The sequence below is a fragment of the Malurus melanocephalus genome, unplaced genomic scaffold (genome assembly GCF_030028575.1).
Source record: "Malurus melanocephalus ecotype Western Australia unplaced genomic scaffold, MMel_1.1 scaffold_22, whole genome shotgun sequence".
Lineage (NCBI taxonomy): Eukaryota > Metazoa > Chordata > Aves > Passeriformes > Maluridae > Malurus > Malurus melanocephalus.
The window spans coordinates 3396764-3412081 of record NW_026623254.1 but is presented as its reverse complement, the minus strand read 5'-3'; the positions used below and the strand labels follow the sequence as shown (position 1 = coordinate 3412081).

At 40.2% G+C, this 15318-nt stretch overlaps 1 protein-coding gene across 1 annotated transcript; it reads left to right on the top strand.

The window, feature by feature from the left end:
- The first annotated feature begins 575 nt into the window (after window positions 1-575).
- CCDC77 (coiled-coil domain containing 77) lies at window positions 576-14116 on the top strand. Its single transcript, XM_057390079.1, has 11 exons — window positions 576-841; window positions 2359-2575; window positions 3829-3971; window positions 5510-5603; window positions 6466-6526; window positions 7288-7382; window positions 8317-8465; window positions 8805-9042; window positions 9906-10031; window positions 10117-10269; window positions 12079-14116. Exons 1-11 carry the CDS (start codon window positions 798-800, stop codon window positions 12223-12225), a joined length of 1467 nt encoding a protein of 488 aa, XP_057246062.1. The 5' UTR covers window positions 576-797; the 3' UTR covers window positions 12226-14116.
- The last annotated feature ends 1202 nt before the right edge of the window (window positions 14117-15318 follow it).

Sequence of the window (15318 nt, the reverse complement as noted above, 5' to 3'; positions counted from 1 at the left end):
AAGGAAAAAAGAATCCTGGCTTATTACTGCGCAAATTGTTGTTTTTTTTCTCCAATACACTTAATAAATTGGGGAATCATTTGTTGCCTAAATGGCAATACCACTACTAGGTACTACTGAAAATACTTGAGGGGGATAAAGARGCTAAAAGGCATCGGGATGATCTAAAGAACACATTAAATTCAGTCAGAATTTGAGCCAGCGATTTCTTGCGGCTGCTTCCTAAAACTAGGTCATCTTCAAAGGAAAATGGGCGCTTTGAGTGGCGTTTTTTGCTGGGCGTTTTTGTGCTGTGGATAAAATCTGCATTTATTTAGCCCGCAGCCCGAATCGCTGCCATCACAAAAGCAGGTTCAATAASCGCAGGCCCCAAACTCCTTCCCCTCACGGGCTCCCCGCGCCCCGCCATGGCCGCGCACGCGCCATGACGGCTCCGCACGCCAAGAGACTACAACTCCCAATCGCGGCCGCGCGGAGCGCGTGCCGTCTGTGTCGCTAGTGCTGATTGGCTCACGCGGTCRGCCCCGCATGAAAGCCTGTCTGCGATTGGAGCAGGTGGCGGGGGTGGGGTGTGGTGCCGTTTAAGCCGCGGCGGGCCCGAGCGTGGCGGTTGCTCGGCAGTTGGGGCCGTGAGGCGGAGGCGGCGGCTGCAGCGGCGGGACCCCCATCCCCGGACGTCTTTCCCGGGGCATTTCCAGCGGGGCTCCCGCCGGGCATCCCCCCTCCGCCAGCTTCCCGGGGCCTCCCGAAGCCGTTCTTCCCCACCCGCGGAGAGTCGGACGCTCCGCAGGGTCGCGATGAGCGTGATGGACTGCCCTGCACGGATCCCGTGCTGCAGAAGGTAGTGAGGGTGGGRGCTGCTCCTGCCGGGACACCGCAGCTCTCGGAGCGCTTTCCTTACTGCCGAGTTAGAATGGTTTCATCTTTTGGTCCGGTCCTCTGCCTGCTCTGCTTGTTCTTCCATCTTTCCGTTTCTGCTGCTCTTCAGCAGTAAAGCGCTCACCGTGTGCCCGAGTTACCTCTTTCCTTCCAATGTTTTTTTTTTTTTTTTTTTTTTTATTTTTTTTTTTTTTTTTTTTTTTTTTTTTTTTTAAGTATATTGTTTAAGGTATTTCTTGTCCTGCAGCAAGTTCCTGTATTAAATACTTGAACTTTTGCATATTTAATACTTTCCTACGGTGCCCAGAGTTTTCATCGATGTGCACTGGGGTTCTGATCGGAGTTCGGTTGGTGAGGGGACCACAAAGGTCGCCGTTGCCTCAGTGTCACCTGCCTAATCACTTTATCATCAGAATTCCTGATTCTCCGGGACCAGATTCTGAGCTGTGTTTTCACTAAGCAGCTCTTCAGTCAGGAGACTTAGCTTCTGTTACTCGTAATATCGTTTACAAAAGTTTATCATATCAACATAAAGAAAAGAACACTTTCTAAGGTGTTTTTTTTTAACACTGCAGTTTGTCACATCAACATAAATAATGAAAAGAATGCTTTCTAAATTTTTTAAAACTCTGCAGCTCTTTGCAAATTTTGTGCTTGTTTGAGCAGAGTAAATGTTTGCACTAAGCAGTGTTTCAAGGAATACACAGTATATGATTATATATATCTTTGATTTGATTTATGTAGCAGTAGCATTAATTTGCTTTCCATCTAGCACTTAAACATAAGATTCAATAACTTGGCAGCTTTTATTTCACTGTCAAGGGTAGACAAGCTATGTGAATAAGAAAATCAAGTTTTTCAAGGAAAACATGTAAATTCCTAGACTAACGCTCCAATAATTGGAGTGGCTAGTGCACCATAAGAAAATCAAGTATACCAGAAAGGAAAGCATGTGAATTCCCAGACCTACACCTTAAATTGTAATGGCTGGTGTATCAACTAGCTTGAATTATCATTTTTATTCAACTTTCTGTCTTTAGAAAGTGTTTTTCTCTCTGGGTATCGGGTGGTATCACTGATTTTTTTTTTTCCTGTTTATTTTACAGTGGCTGCTGCTTTTAATTGCACAACAATGGAGGTTTTGTCCCCTGTGTTTTGTCCTGCTAGTCTTTTTCTCCTCTTTTTGTGTTCGTTCTCCCCACATAACTTATGRGTCTTTGCTTCCATAACATTTATTTTTATCTTTTCCATCAGCTGGGCCCTTCACAGTACAATACACCTGCAAGCTGTTCTTTTTCTGAGTTCTTAGTTCTCCTAAATGCTGTGATCTCCTATTAATATCCAGAGCACAGTCAAGCTAATCAGTGTTTTAAACTAAATCTCTGTAAAAATTTAACATCTTTTTAGGTACTTTAGAATGTGTGTTAATTTTCTTGTCTGAAGCTTACATGTTATTAAAAATAGACTGTTTCTGTCTAGGCTGCCAACYCCCCGTGCCTGTTCCGGATGTGCTGATTCCCGCTCTCAAAGCCAGGGAGACTTCACTCCTCTCCCCTCAGTCAGTGAGCGCTTGGCCAGTCTCAATCCCTCCCAGGAGCTGCTGGAACATTACCGCAAGAAGATTGCTGATTTTGACGAGGAACATGACGAGCTGATAAAAAAGCTGGAGAAATACAAACAAACATATGACGATCAGGTTAGGAAATGAGTTTTTTAACAATGATGGACTACATTTACAGGCTTAGTATTTTTATTCACTTGAAAAAAACTCAGCAGAGATGCCTTAGGATTTACCAGTAACATGGTAGAGCTAGGAAGAAATATGTAGATTTTGGGGCTTGATTTTAATATCTGTCTGTCCTSTGTCGAATCAAATGGAAACATGCCTGTAGGAACTTCTTCTAAAGTTATTACAGCTYGGTTATATATTCACAATGGGAATTTGCATCTTTTTTAATATTARGGCCTGAGTTTAGATGCTGATTTTCCACATTGTCCAACTTTTTTTTTCTTTTTTTTTTCATGAATGGATGTTCTTTTGTCCAAATTTAATGGGGTTTGAGTTATGAATATAATTCATATTTACTGCCGAGGAATTCATAAGCTTGGCCATAAGCTATTAAGTGGTAAATTACACAGCAAATAAATAAAAATCTAAAAGAAACTCCAAACCCTAAAAACTTCCCTTCTAAGAGGAAGAAATCTTACAGAGTATCTGTAAGATATGCAAGGTTCTGATAGGGGCTATTGCATGTATCTGCCCAGTAGTCATATTTGTCAAGGTGGATGGTCCCTTGGGAATAGAACAGTCACTTCTGAGGTGATTGAGGTGCTTACTCAAGTACTGGCCATGCTTGAAGCAGCCTGAAAGTGCTTGGGGAAATATGTACTGTACAACTTACTGTCATGTGGGAAAAAGAGGGGCAGGTTCCAAAAGAATGCATTTTTTTCATACAGGAATGGTGTTCTGAAAGGTCTGTTAGCCTCCCACACCAGGTAGAAAAAATAGAAATGTAGTAAGTAGCTGGATTTCTCACTGCTAAACCATATATATATATTATTGTTTATTCTTCAGTCATTTATTTTAAAAATAAATGCTGTTATGGAGGCTTTGCTAGGTATTTGTTGACTCAGATCAGGCTCCCAGTACGTCTGGTGGTCTGACCACAAGTATGGAAGTGCAATGACTGGAAACTGGAAAACCAAGCTGAGGCCTTATTTCGCTGTAGTGTAGTGGCAGTGATTCTGGGGTCCTGGATTCCCAGATGAAATATTTTAAAATAATTTTTCCAATACTGCCCTCATCTGGTCAAATATTGTGGGAGAATAAAACAATTTATGGCTGGTTTTTTTTTTGCCAGCCATAGGCTGAGAACATAAGCGCTTTGAAGTTTGTGAGTGTTGCCCAGTGCTCTGTATCATTTCAAGTACCTCATTCTCTCCACTTAGCACCAATTGCAATGGGAAGTCCGTCACTTGGAAGAGGAGATTGCGGAGCTGCAAAAGGCTTTGAGTGATATGCAAGTGTACCTCTTCCAGGAGAGGGAACAAGTCCTTCGGCTGTACTCGGAGAATGACAGGCTGAAAATCAGGTGGGCTGTCCTAGATGGGGGGCTGAGTCACTGCCAGCAGCAATTCATGCACGATGTTCTTAGCCAGACCTGGAGGCTTCAGAGCAGCAATTATTCCACACTTCTTAGGGCGGGCTCCTACAAAATCAAATCAGTCATGGAAGTGCAGTGCAATCGGTTGGGCTGCTAAATAGGTTTCCACTTATTATTCCTCCTATTCTGGTAGTAGAAGGAAGAGCAGAAATTGAACATTGGTTCAGATTTTAAACGTATGTTACCAATTTGAATGTGAAATTCTGATTGAAGCTGACTTTGATGGCTGGGCCTTGGCTGAGTGCCAGGTGGCCACCAAAACTTCATCACTCACCTTGTCTGCTGAATTGGGGAGAGAAAATGCAGGGAAAGACTTGTGGGTCAAGAAAAGGAGAGAAGGGTCATTCACCAGTTACTATCACATGCAAAACAGACTTGACTTGGGGAAATTATGGCCAATCAAATGATCAGAGGGCTGGAGCATCTCTCCTATGAAGACAGACTGAGAGAGTCAGGATTGTTCAGCCTGGAGAAGAGAACTCTCCAGAGAGCCCTTCTAGCACTTAAAGGGCCTGTGAGAGAACTGGAGAGGGACTTTTTACAGGAGCATGCAGTGACAGAACAAGAAGGGATGACTTTAAATTGAAAGAGGGCAGGTTTAGATTAGTTGTTGGCAGGCAATTCTTCTCTATGAGAGTGGCGAGGCACTGGAAGAGCTGGTCCAAGGAAGCTGTGGATGCCCCATCCCTGAAAGTTTTCAAGGCCAGGTTGAACAAGTCTCTGAGAAACCAGTGGAAGGTATCCATGCCCATGGCAAGGGGTTTGAAACTAGATGATCTCTGAAGTCCCTTCCAACTTAAATCATTCTATGAAGTCAGACTAGGATAATGAGGAATCAACCCAGATCTTAAAATACCTTCTCCCCACACCTCTCTTCTTTCCCAGCTCAATTTCACTGGTGAATTTTCTATCTCCTCTACTCCTGAGGAGCACAGGGGAACAGGGAATAGGGATTGTGGTCAATTCATTAGATACTGTATGTGCTTCTCCTCCTTCCTCACTCTCTTTCCCTGCTGTAGCATGCAGTTTTCTGTGAAAGATTTAAAAACTTAAGTCAAAACATGTGTTGGTGTGCTTTGGCACATTTCAGGGGTGGGATAAAAAGTCTGATACAGCCCTTAATGTAGTTTGCTTTAAAAACAATGGACATTTACAACCTGAAAGTAGTGTAGGTGGTTCATAACTCTGAGTGCAAATTCTTTCCACTATGTGCTATTATATCAGCCTACATAGTATTGTCTTACTTAAAAAGAGAAATGCTCTCCAATYCCTGCAGAATTGGTGATGTTCTAATATTACCAACATCAGTAATGCCTTCAGGAGCTTGTTTTTAAAGYAGTATTCTCAGGAACTGCAATAGGTTGGAAAACTTGAAAGCATTAACAAGTAAACTAAAAATACAATGTGTCACAATATCTTGATGGATTTTAAAAAACAATCTGCTGACCACTTCCCTTGAATTCCAGGGAACTGGAGGACAGAAAAAGAATCCAACAACTCCTGGCTTTAGTGGGAACAGATGAAGAAGTTACATATTTTCGTAAGGAGCCTCCACAAAAGGCAAGTTCCATTTTTCTGTAGAACTCTTCTTTGGATTGTAGCATGAGTATCTGTATCTTAGATACTGATCACAGATCAGATCTGTCCCACAAGTCAAAGCTTGCTAAATGAGCCCAAAACAGGAGGGATCTGAAGCAACATCAGGCTTTAGTATAAATACTGAAAGGTAAGTGAGAACAAGCACACTGCAAATAGGTTCTCGTAGCATCAGCCTCCTTCTACCTTCAAAACATGCCTCCAGGTCAGCCTCTAAAATATCAGATAGAAATCTTAAGTCATCTGGTTGTCAAGAAGATGGCAAGAATACCCCAAAAAGAAAAAAAAAGTGCAGAAAAACACCAGACACTGTGTTTGAATATCAGCTATCTCAGAGTGCTTATCTCTTAAGGCTTCAGAAAAAAAAAGAATGTGTCAAGGTTGCTGCAGCAGTTTCCTGGTCAGAAGACTGCTGAAGAACCATCCCCTCTAGATAACATTGTGTTGCATATTTCAGAAATGATGTTGCATTGTTTAAATGGCAGCGCATATGATGTGCAATGTAGTTGAACCAATTCAAAGTCATGAGTGATTCAGACATACAGAGATTATGATAGAAATGTAGGATTTATTTTGGAATAAGATGCAGAAAAATGCTGAAATTGCTGCATTGTTCATGGTTGCTCTGCACTACTCAGAAGCTTCAAAAATCTTGCAGAAGCTTTAAAATTCCTGGTTCGGGGTAGCTCTAAAATTAGGCCTATCAGCCTAAAGATAAGGTAATGCTGGTCTTTTGGATATCTTGTTTTAACTTTTTAAGATTTATTCTTGACCATTTCACCTTTGGGGAAGTCAGATGGTCAGTGCAGATGTTTTGTTTCTCTAGGTTACTGTTAAGCAAAAGCCAGCAGAGTCCCAGGAACAGCAGGATGATGTCTCTAGTGCAGGTACCACACTAAGCTGAGTAACAGCAGCTCAGCTTGTTTCTCTGTCTGTCTTCTGTATGCCAAAATAATTCCTGACTGAATACTCCAGTGAATCTCCATTTAGTTCCCTAAATGTGTCCATACATATGCATGCAGTACTTTTGGCTTCGGTTCAAAATCTTTTAAAACAACCTTAGCTGGCCCTGGTGTCCCTGATGTGCTCAGCTAAGGAAGAGGCTGTATGACCATCAGATGGCTGTTCCAGAACTCCACAGGTACCAACTGGTCAGGTACCTTTGCCACAGCCATTCCAAGCTGTGAGATTCTGCTTGCCTTTAGTGTAGACAGTAGCATGGGTCCATAAGCTKACATACTAATTTTCTCTTTTGAAATAATAGCCTCATCTAAATTGGCTGAAATTAGCCAACAATCTCAAAACTTGTTCAAGGCTTGATGTTTGTGCAGCTGTGGCATGTGTCTACTCATCATTTATTTTAACAAAACATGTCAAGTTGTCTTTCTATATATCCCAATAAACTTAGGAGGTTGCCTAAATACTGCAGTGTGATGCAGGGAATAAAGTTATGGGATCACCCTAAGTTCTAGAATTCTTTCAGCTCACCCTCCTAAAAATCCTTGTGACTGTARTATGGCAAGCCTTTTCCTGTTCCTGAAGGCCCACCAGAACACACAATATGTCATTCTTGGAAAGGTGCTGCAAGTAGATTGGAAAACCAATCTACTTGTGTTACTTTTCTACTTGTTTTAAATTTCTTCAATAGGTATTGAGAGGTGCACTTCAAAACCATCTGCAAAAGGGCAGAAACCAGAAGGTCCTGAGAGATATCCAAGAGATGATGAGACACTTCTACTACAGGTAAAAGCATTTGCTAACTGGTGGACATAATTACTGGCTTGCAGAAAATTATGATAAAAAAATACGCTTCTGCTTAGATAAGATGTAGATGTGCCAGTTTTATAAATCCCTGCATCTTACTATGGATTCACACTTTGTCAGTTTACTTAGCTGTTTCCTTGCTGTGAATGTAAATTTAAGAACTGATTCTGGAAGCTTTATGTAAGCAGATATTCCAGTAATGTCAGCTGAAATATGTTGTCCTTAACATCAATTGTACATTCTATGCTTATCTCCCATAATTTGATAGCAGATATGAATTTACATTAAACTCACTGAGGATGTGCAGARTTGGGTGTTTTGTGTAAGTTTGACAAAAGCAATGTGTCTGAGACAGTATTAGGCAGCCCCCATAAGATGCACTGATACAAGGAAATGCTCCCTTTTCTAGACTTCAACGAAAATTTAGATATAGGTGGCATGACAGAATGAAAGATAAAATGTGCAGAATCATGAATTGGGGAAGGTGTCAGAAGCTCTATGTGAAGTATGAGGAAGGATGAGTCAAGAAAAGCAAGTAATGGAAAAACTTGCACAGCAGACATTGAAGGTGGTGGTGGTTGTTTTGTTATTATCATTATTTGTTCAACCAAAGGTACAGATGTGTCTCTGCATATTCCACAGGATTTGTTAGATGTGTACAGTTTAAATCTTAACAATATCTTCAATCTATTGTTGCTGCTTATGGTGTGTCTCTCTTGCCTATAGCATGATCTTATAAAAAATTTTTTAGTTGTTTGAAATACTTAAAAGCAAAAGATTGAGAAAGTAGAGCTGCCAAACGTGTTATCAGGTACAGGTTTTGATCTGAACCTTGGAATTTAAGTGACTTGCAAGAACAGGAGCAGAACCAGTGTGAGGTCATGTTCAGTAATGTCTTTCTTTGCTTCTTCAGGTGAAGTCTCTGCAAGCTCAGATAGAAGAACAGACACGATTAGCTAAGGAACAGGTTGAGGCACTACTTGAGGACAGGCGGATTCAGATGGAGGAATTTGAAGTCCGTCATCAGAGGGACCAGGACAAGATAAAAACTTTAACAGAGAAGTGAGTGTGAGAAAATGCCCATGATGCAATCATGAGATGAAAAGAGAGGTAGCAATAGAAACATTTATCACATGGTGTGTTGCTTCCTGCAGCCGGCAGAAATGCAGATTAGGCAGCCATCTGGTAGTGTGTGTGGAAGATGAGTGGAATAATCTGCATATTAAAAATACTCTTTCACATTGGAAGAACAGCACTTCTTTCATTAGATGAGAAGAGCTAAATGCCCTAAGAGATCACCTATATTTTTCTCCCATGCTTCTTCTAACTTGCAGTGATGACTGATGAAATTAAGGTAGGCACTAGGAAAGAAGTTAACTCCCCTGGGATCCTTTTTTGCAGGCTCCATAAGACTCAGAATCTCTTATACGAGAGTACCCGTGACTTTCTCCAGCTCAAGTTTGATGCCAGAGCTAATGAGAAAGCATGGATGGCAGAGAAGGACAGTCTGTTGAGAAAACTTGGCAAAGATCTGGATCAGCTTGTTTTCAGCACAGAGGCAGGAAAAAAGAAGCCCAGCGAGGTGAAGTTGTTTCAACCAAGTAATGGAGCTTCAAAACCTTCCAGCAGAGAAATAAAGGTAATTTTTTTTGTCTTGGGTAGATGCTCTTCAACAATTTTTGACTAGAAAATTGCAAGCACCTTGGCTCTGGCACAATAGACAGCCACCAGCAGCAGTTCCAAAGCTGTACTGGCTTGCCATAAGTTACATTGTTGCTGGCACTAATCTAAAAAAAAAAAAAACCTCTCCTGCTTCAAAATCAGCATCACTGTCAAATTTCAGATAAAATGTATACTTAGGATTTATGGTAGCATGTCATTATCAGTTTCTTTCATGCCTAGAAAAATCCTTAATTCTATAAGCCATGTGGTATGTGGGGCCAACAGCTTTTAACCTGCTGGCTGCAAATGTCTTTCTGTTCTTCTAAGTGCTCTGAGCTAATGGTCTTAAAATGCTGTGTCTGGATCTCCCTCACTGCTGTCAGGGGAGAGTAAGTCCTCTCAATTGATGTCCTCCAGCTTTTCTGCAGTAGTCAGAATTTTTCTTCCTCTTCCACTATACTGACAGTGAGAAGCTGGGAGGTTGGAGGTGGATAAACAGGAAGTAAGGAATTGGAAAATAAACGGCAATGGTGAATTGTTTTCATTTACCATTGAATGCACATGCTGCTGACATGCAGTACTGGGCTGGGAGTTCTGAAAAGGGGAGTTGCAGTATTAGTTGAATGCTACTCTTAATGATGAGCAGTCATATGAAACTGGTAACTTAATTGAAAGGTTTTGGTAATGGAACTGATATTACAATATTGTCCTCACATGCTCATTAGCTCTAGTTCCAGCTGTTGATTTTTATTTTACTGTCATATTGGCAATGTTAGCATACTTGCCAGATTTTGTAAGCAGGGTCTTGAGTTGATGCTTTCTGTTTTTCCTATGTCCTAGTTACTGCAAGACAAGCTAATGCAGGAGAAACATCTGTCCCACATGTACAGAGAGCAGTGTGTCTCCCTGGAAGGGGAGGTGGCTAGGATGCGTGAGGAGAGAGATGCTGGCAAAGAACTCTTTAAGGTAATTAGTCTATAATCATCTGCTAGCTGTGTGATGATCTTCCAGCCTTTGTTTTGTATTGACTATGGAGTTTTCATCTCCATAGGAACGCTCAGAAAAAATGGGCAAGCGCCTGAAAGTCATGACTCAGCGATGTGAATCCTTGGAAAAACGCCGTAGTATGGAAGTCGAGGGCTTCAAGAATGACATTAAACATCTTCAGCAGAAGCTGAAAGATGTAGAGAAGCAGATTTATAAGGTAACAACTAAGCATTTCTGAGGCTGACTATTATGGGCTTATCCTGTGTATTCTCAGTGTTTAATGTKGTGTTTTCCCTAGAGTTAAGGAAATAATTCCTTTTCTAAGTGCTTCTTTAAATCTCAATATCTGACAAAGCTTTCCTCCTATGTAAAACTTTCCTCCTATGTATTGTAGAAAAGAAAAAAATATTTGTCTTTATCAATTAGGCATCAAGCTTACAAGGAACTGTCCTGGCTACACATTTGCTGTGTATTTTTGTCTCCACTGTCAAGTTCTTAYGTGATACCTGTAGGTTACTTAGGCRTCTCAAAATTGCAAGGCAGTAGTTTGATTCAAAAATTTATCCTGCAAAGCAAATTATTATTTTCTTTGTGGGCACCATAGTGTTTTGTTCTGTTCCAGCAGGAGGTAGATCATTGACATAAGTATTGTGAATATTCTATTTATTACTTTGTTAATATGTCATTTGTAACTTTGCAAAAATCACTGCAGAGGTGATGGCTGGAGGTTGAAGCTGTGTTCTGTGTAGTAGCTTCCAGATGTGTAGATGAACATCAGAACAGCTTAGGAGGGAAACCACAGCCTTGATGTTGCTTGGAGTTTAGGATGAGACATTGATCTAATACATGCAAGAGAGGATGATCTAGGCATAGCTTAGACTCTCTTTTAGGAGTCTAGCAGTGCTACTGGTTCACTGTTTTCCTGTACTTTTGGTGCACAATTCAGTTTACTCAGACTAATGCATTTATTTTGACTAAAGGCTTCAGTTTTTTAATAAATATATATTTTTATGGCCTGTGGGTTTTTAAACTTTATTCTCTAAGGACTAACAGCATAATGTGAAAGGGGAGGAAAAGTGTGCATGATATCTTACTACAGACTTGTATATTTTATATCTGTGGGTGTGCTCTTAAATGTATTCTCCATTTCCTAACTCTGTTTAACCACAAGAGGGCAGGGGAACAAAATACTTGCAAGGAGCAGAGCCTTCAGCGAGATGGTTCAATCCTTCTCATCACTTCAGGTCAAAATGACTACAGATGACTAAATTTCCTTATTTGAATATTAAAATCTTTGACCAAGARCTATATGATGGCATTAAGAAACCATAATGGGTTAAGAGAATAGAGGAATTCTAGAGCAGCTTCCAGTACTGTGCCATTGAAAGGTGACTGGCTTGGCAGCTATCTAGTTGCAGGGTGACAGGAAATGTCAGCCCTGGCCAGTTTGCCATCAGGAATTCTGATTATCCAGCAGCCTTTATTCAGCTTAGTACAGGCCATGTGGCGCTGCCCAAGTCAAGGTGTTGTACTTGAACTGCACTTGAATCCTGTGCAGTTCAGAGGGCAGCAGGTCGGCCACAGCAGTTACAGCCCCTCTAGTTTTAATAGCCCAAGATGATAAAATGTCATCTTATCTCCTGAGGAACTTAGAACTAGWTACAAACTACCTGATAAATACTTAAACTTGCCCATTTTTGTGGATCTCTAAATACTGCAGGAACTAGAAAGGAGTCAACAGGCTATGAGTCAACTTGGTTATATTTTATTAAGGTTTCTTCCTTGCCAGCAATACAAGAACATAATGTTATGAAAGCTTTGTTCTTTAGTTTTTGTTCTGGAGCACCTTTTTTTTTGTGATGTGCATTATCCTATAACTTAYACATCCTCTTTGCTAGCTAGAAAAGGTCTCCTTTAGAATTCTCTCCCTTGTATATTTACCTCATATGTATATTTATATAATACTCTCTAAATTGTATTTTGTACAGTTTTGTTTTTCTTAATCTGTTTTTCTTTTTCTTTTTAGGTAGCTCTGAATTTGGCACCAGACCAAGATCTTGCAATTCTACGAGAGGTTCGCCAAGGAAACAAACTAACACGTAAGATTCAAGGAGAACTAAAAGACTTGAAAACAAAAATCTATGGTTTAGAGAATGAACTACGGATCTGCTGAAGCTGAACAGGCATCCTAATTTAGGAATGGGACATTATAGACTTGGATAATCATATGCAAGAACAGCCSATACTTCTCTATTTCCTGGCATCCACTGACAGAACTTTAGAGGAAATCTTCAGTTAATGTCCTAACAGTACATGAGCCATCCCTAGTGTACCAGATTATATTGCTGCTTGAGCTGAGAGATAGCACCTGATAAAACTGACTTTAAAAGTACATGATGACTGATATAACAAACATGTGTGTGTGACTATATCTTCATATCTGCGGTCGGGATCTGTGTTTGCTGTCCTTTGCCTTTATCTGGGGCATATTATAAGCCACTTACATGGTTATAATGAAATGAATAATCATAGAAGGATCTAGTTCAAGATCTGAATTTTGGCTGGCATTTTCCTATGTGAGAAGCAGCTTTTAAAATAGTTTATATGATTACTGTTTTGGTGCTTAGCACCTCAGGATGTAACTGGAAATTTTCATATAGAACATCTGTACTTAAATGTCTTATGTCTGACTCCTGGACAGCATAATTGTTTCAAAATGCCCCCCCTTTGCTTGGTTTTAATCTAAATAGAATAAACCTAACTGATATAATATGGGAAAAGATAACCCATTATAGAACTCATCTGCAAGGATGAGCAACATGTATACAAGTTCTGAATGCTTGGTGGGGAGGGAGATACTACACTGATGAGGTTCTTTTCATCCCCTCCCTCCCAGTTTTTTCACTACACAGAAGGAGCCTGTAATAAGAGCGATCACATATCTTCCTCAGTCACTGCATTATCTGTCTTTGTAGCTCTAAACAATGTCTTGGTTATGTGGACCACGAGAAATCATGGTTAGCTTTTCTACAGCAGTTGTTGCTACTGAAGGGTAACAAACTAGGGAGGAAGAGCAGGTCCCCAGTTGCTACGTGAGAACTATAACTGTAGCTATWTAATGATTCTCTAGCCATATGGTGATTATCTTCATACCAGACATCATGACATCATAGTTCTAGAAAACAGATGAAATCATGAAGAATTAGAACATGGGTTCAGCTCAGTTTATAATTGCAGGTATTCATGCTTTTATTACAGCATCAGCAAATCTTGTCTACCTTGCAGCTTGAGAGCAGATCTGTAGTAGGAAAAGGATTTCAATGCCTCTGTTTCCTGCTTTACCTTTTTATACCTTGTTTCTGAAGTAWACACCATATAGGCTACTAGCACTTCCTTTYTCTTTGAGAACTTAGGGATGAAARCAGGTAATTTCTTTTGAGTGTGGGAGTCACTGTGCAGATCCTCTTAAAGTGTTTCATAGGTATGTATGGAAAAGATGGATGTTTTTGTGCTGTGAAGATTTRGAGAAGGAAGAAGTTYTTAAAGCATYAGTTAAATCAATGCAGGAGGGGAAATTCCCTTATGACAGCAATACCTACTTTAGTTGTCTTAACCTGTTTGTGACAAGATTGCTGTCCCTTACAGTCCTGCACTGTGCCTTTAATTCTGTATGTGTTCTTGATCACTGACTTCAGTGTGAGTGGCTGACAGTCTGTACCTGTGTGCTGAAGTACACTGCAGCTTGCAAGGGCCTGTTTTAAAGGATGTTGCACTGATTAGTTGAGCTGGAAGTGCTGAGCTGTTCACAAACTGGTTCATGAACAGCTTGGGTGCCAACACAATGTAGCCTTCCTTATTTCATRTTATCCATCATTTAGTCTCACTCTCTCCTAGCTGACTGGCACTTKCTTAGAGAAATCAAGCTAATTAAAGTGAGCTTGTATGTGAAATAACATACTACTGGTTTGAAGATAAAGTATCAGTTATTACAAGGCCTAAAAGGCTGTTTCTGAAAATTGCTGCATAATTAAGTCTTAACCCCTGATTCAGCAGGATCCATCTATTCACATGATGAGAACCTAGCAAAAAGATCTCTTATGAACCTGTAGAATCCTGTTTATTTTCAACCCTTCCAAGTTAAAGAACTGCCTATGAAATGACATTTTCCTCACTTGAAAGCCATGAAGTATATCTGGATAAAGACTTCAACCTTTCACATTGAGGTTTGTAAGACTAGGAGGAAGTATTGGGGGAAGAAGGATGTAAATGTTTAATTTCCTGTCTTCCTTACCAATATTCTTTAATACTTGAAAGACTGAACAGAATAAAATTACAACATTCCTAATATATCTGCTAGTGTATCAAAATCCAAGTGCAGTTTGAACATGATTCTTAATATGTCTCTAGGCTATGAACACTTCCTCTGTGAGAGGGGTGGGAGGGAAATTACGGTATTGTTACTCTGTAAATTCATTTTATTTGGAAGCTTGAATATTTGTCCAAGTGCAGGAAGTGCAGAGTATTGTACATGCTCTTTCTGTGTGCCATCACGTGATCATGTGAAATGTTGCCAAAACAAATGTGGACCTTCATGCCAAGARCTGCTTTAAAGAGCCAAGTGCTTCGTACCACTGGCAGCTACTCTTTAAAATGTCAATAAAGCATTATTGGCATTTCTAAAAGGGTTTCCTGGGAGAAGTTCTACTACCTTAATTAGTGAATTTTTTCCTACAATTTTTTTGTAGAAATCAAAAAATGGCCTTTACTCCAAAGGGTGATTAGCTTCTTTTTCCTAAATTAAGTTAGTAATGTGTGACTWGTATCATTTCAATACAGCTAATGCCAGGTTATGATTGTAGGAGCATAGAATTGGAAGGATTCCCAAAATATCTGCTTCTAAGCATAAAGAGACTATACTACAGGTTTAGAACTGGACAAATATTCTTATTGGGAGCCAAGATACTAAAATATCTCTTGCGTAACTAGGGGGAAAATGACGGGTAGGTGAAACGCTGTGTGGCTTTATCTAAGTAAGGAAGGACTGCCTACTTTTCAGAAGGAATGTTGAAATATGGGGAAAGCACAGACCCATAGATGATTCAGAGGAAGAGAAAAGGTTGTGCAAGAGCTTATTTTGTCTTGCATTAAGAAGACTGATTAATATTTGTGTCTCTTGAAGACCAAAAACTACTAAAGGCTTCTCTATCCTGGCATGGCAATGCTGAGCAGCAACAAGTAGGCTGAACATGACGTTAATTGTTTTTAA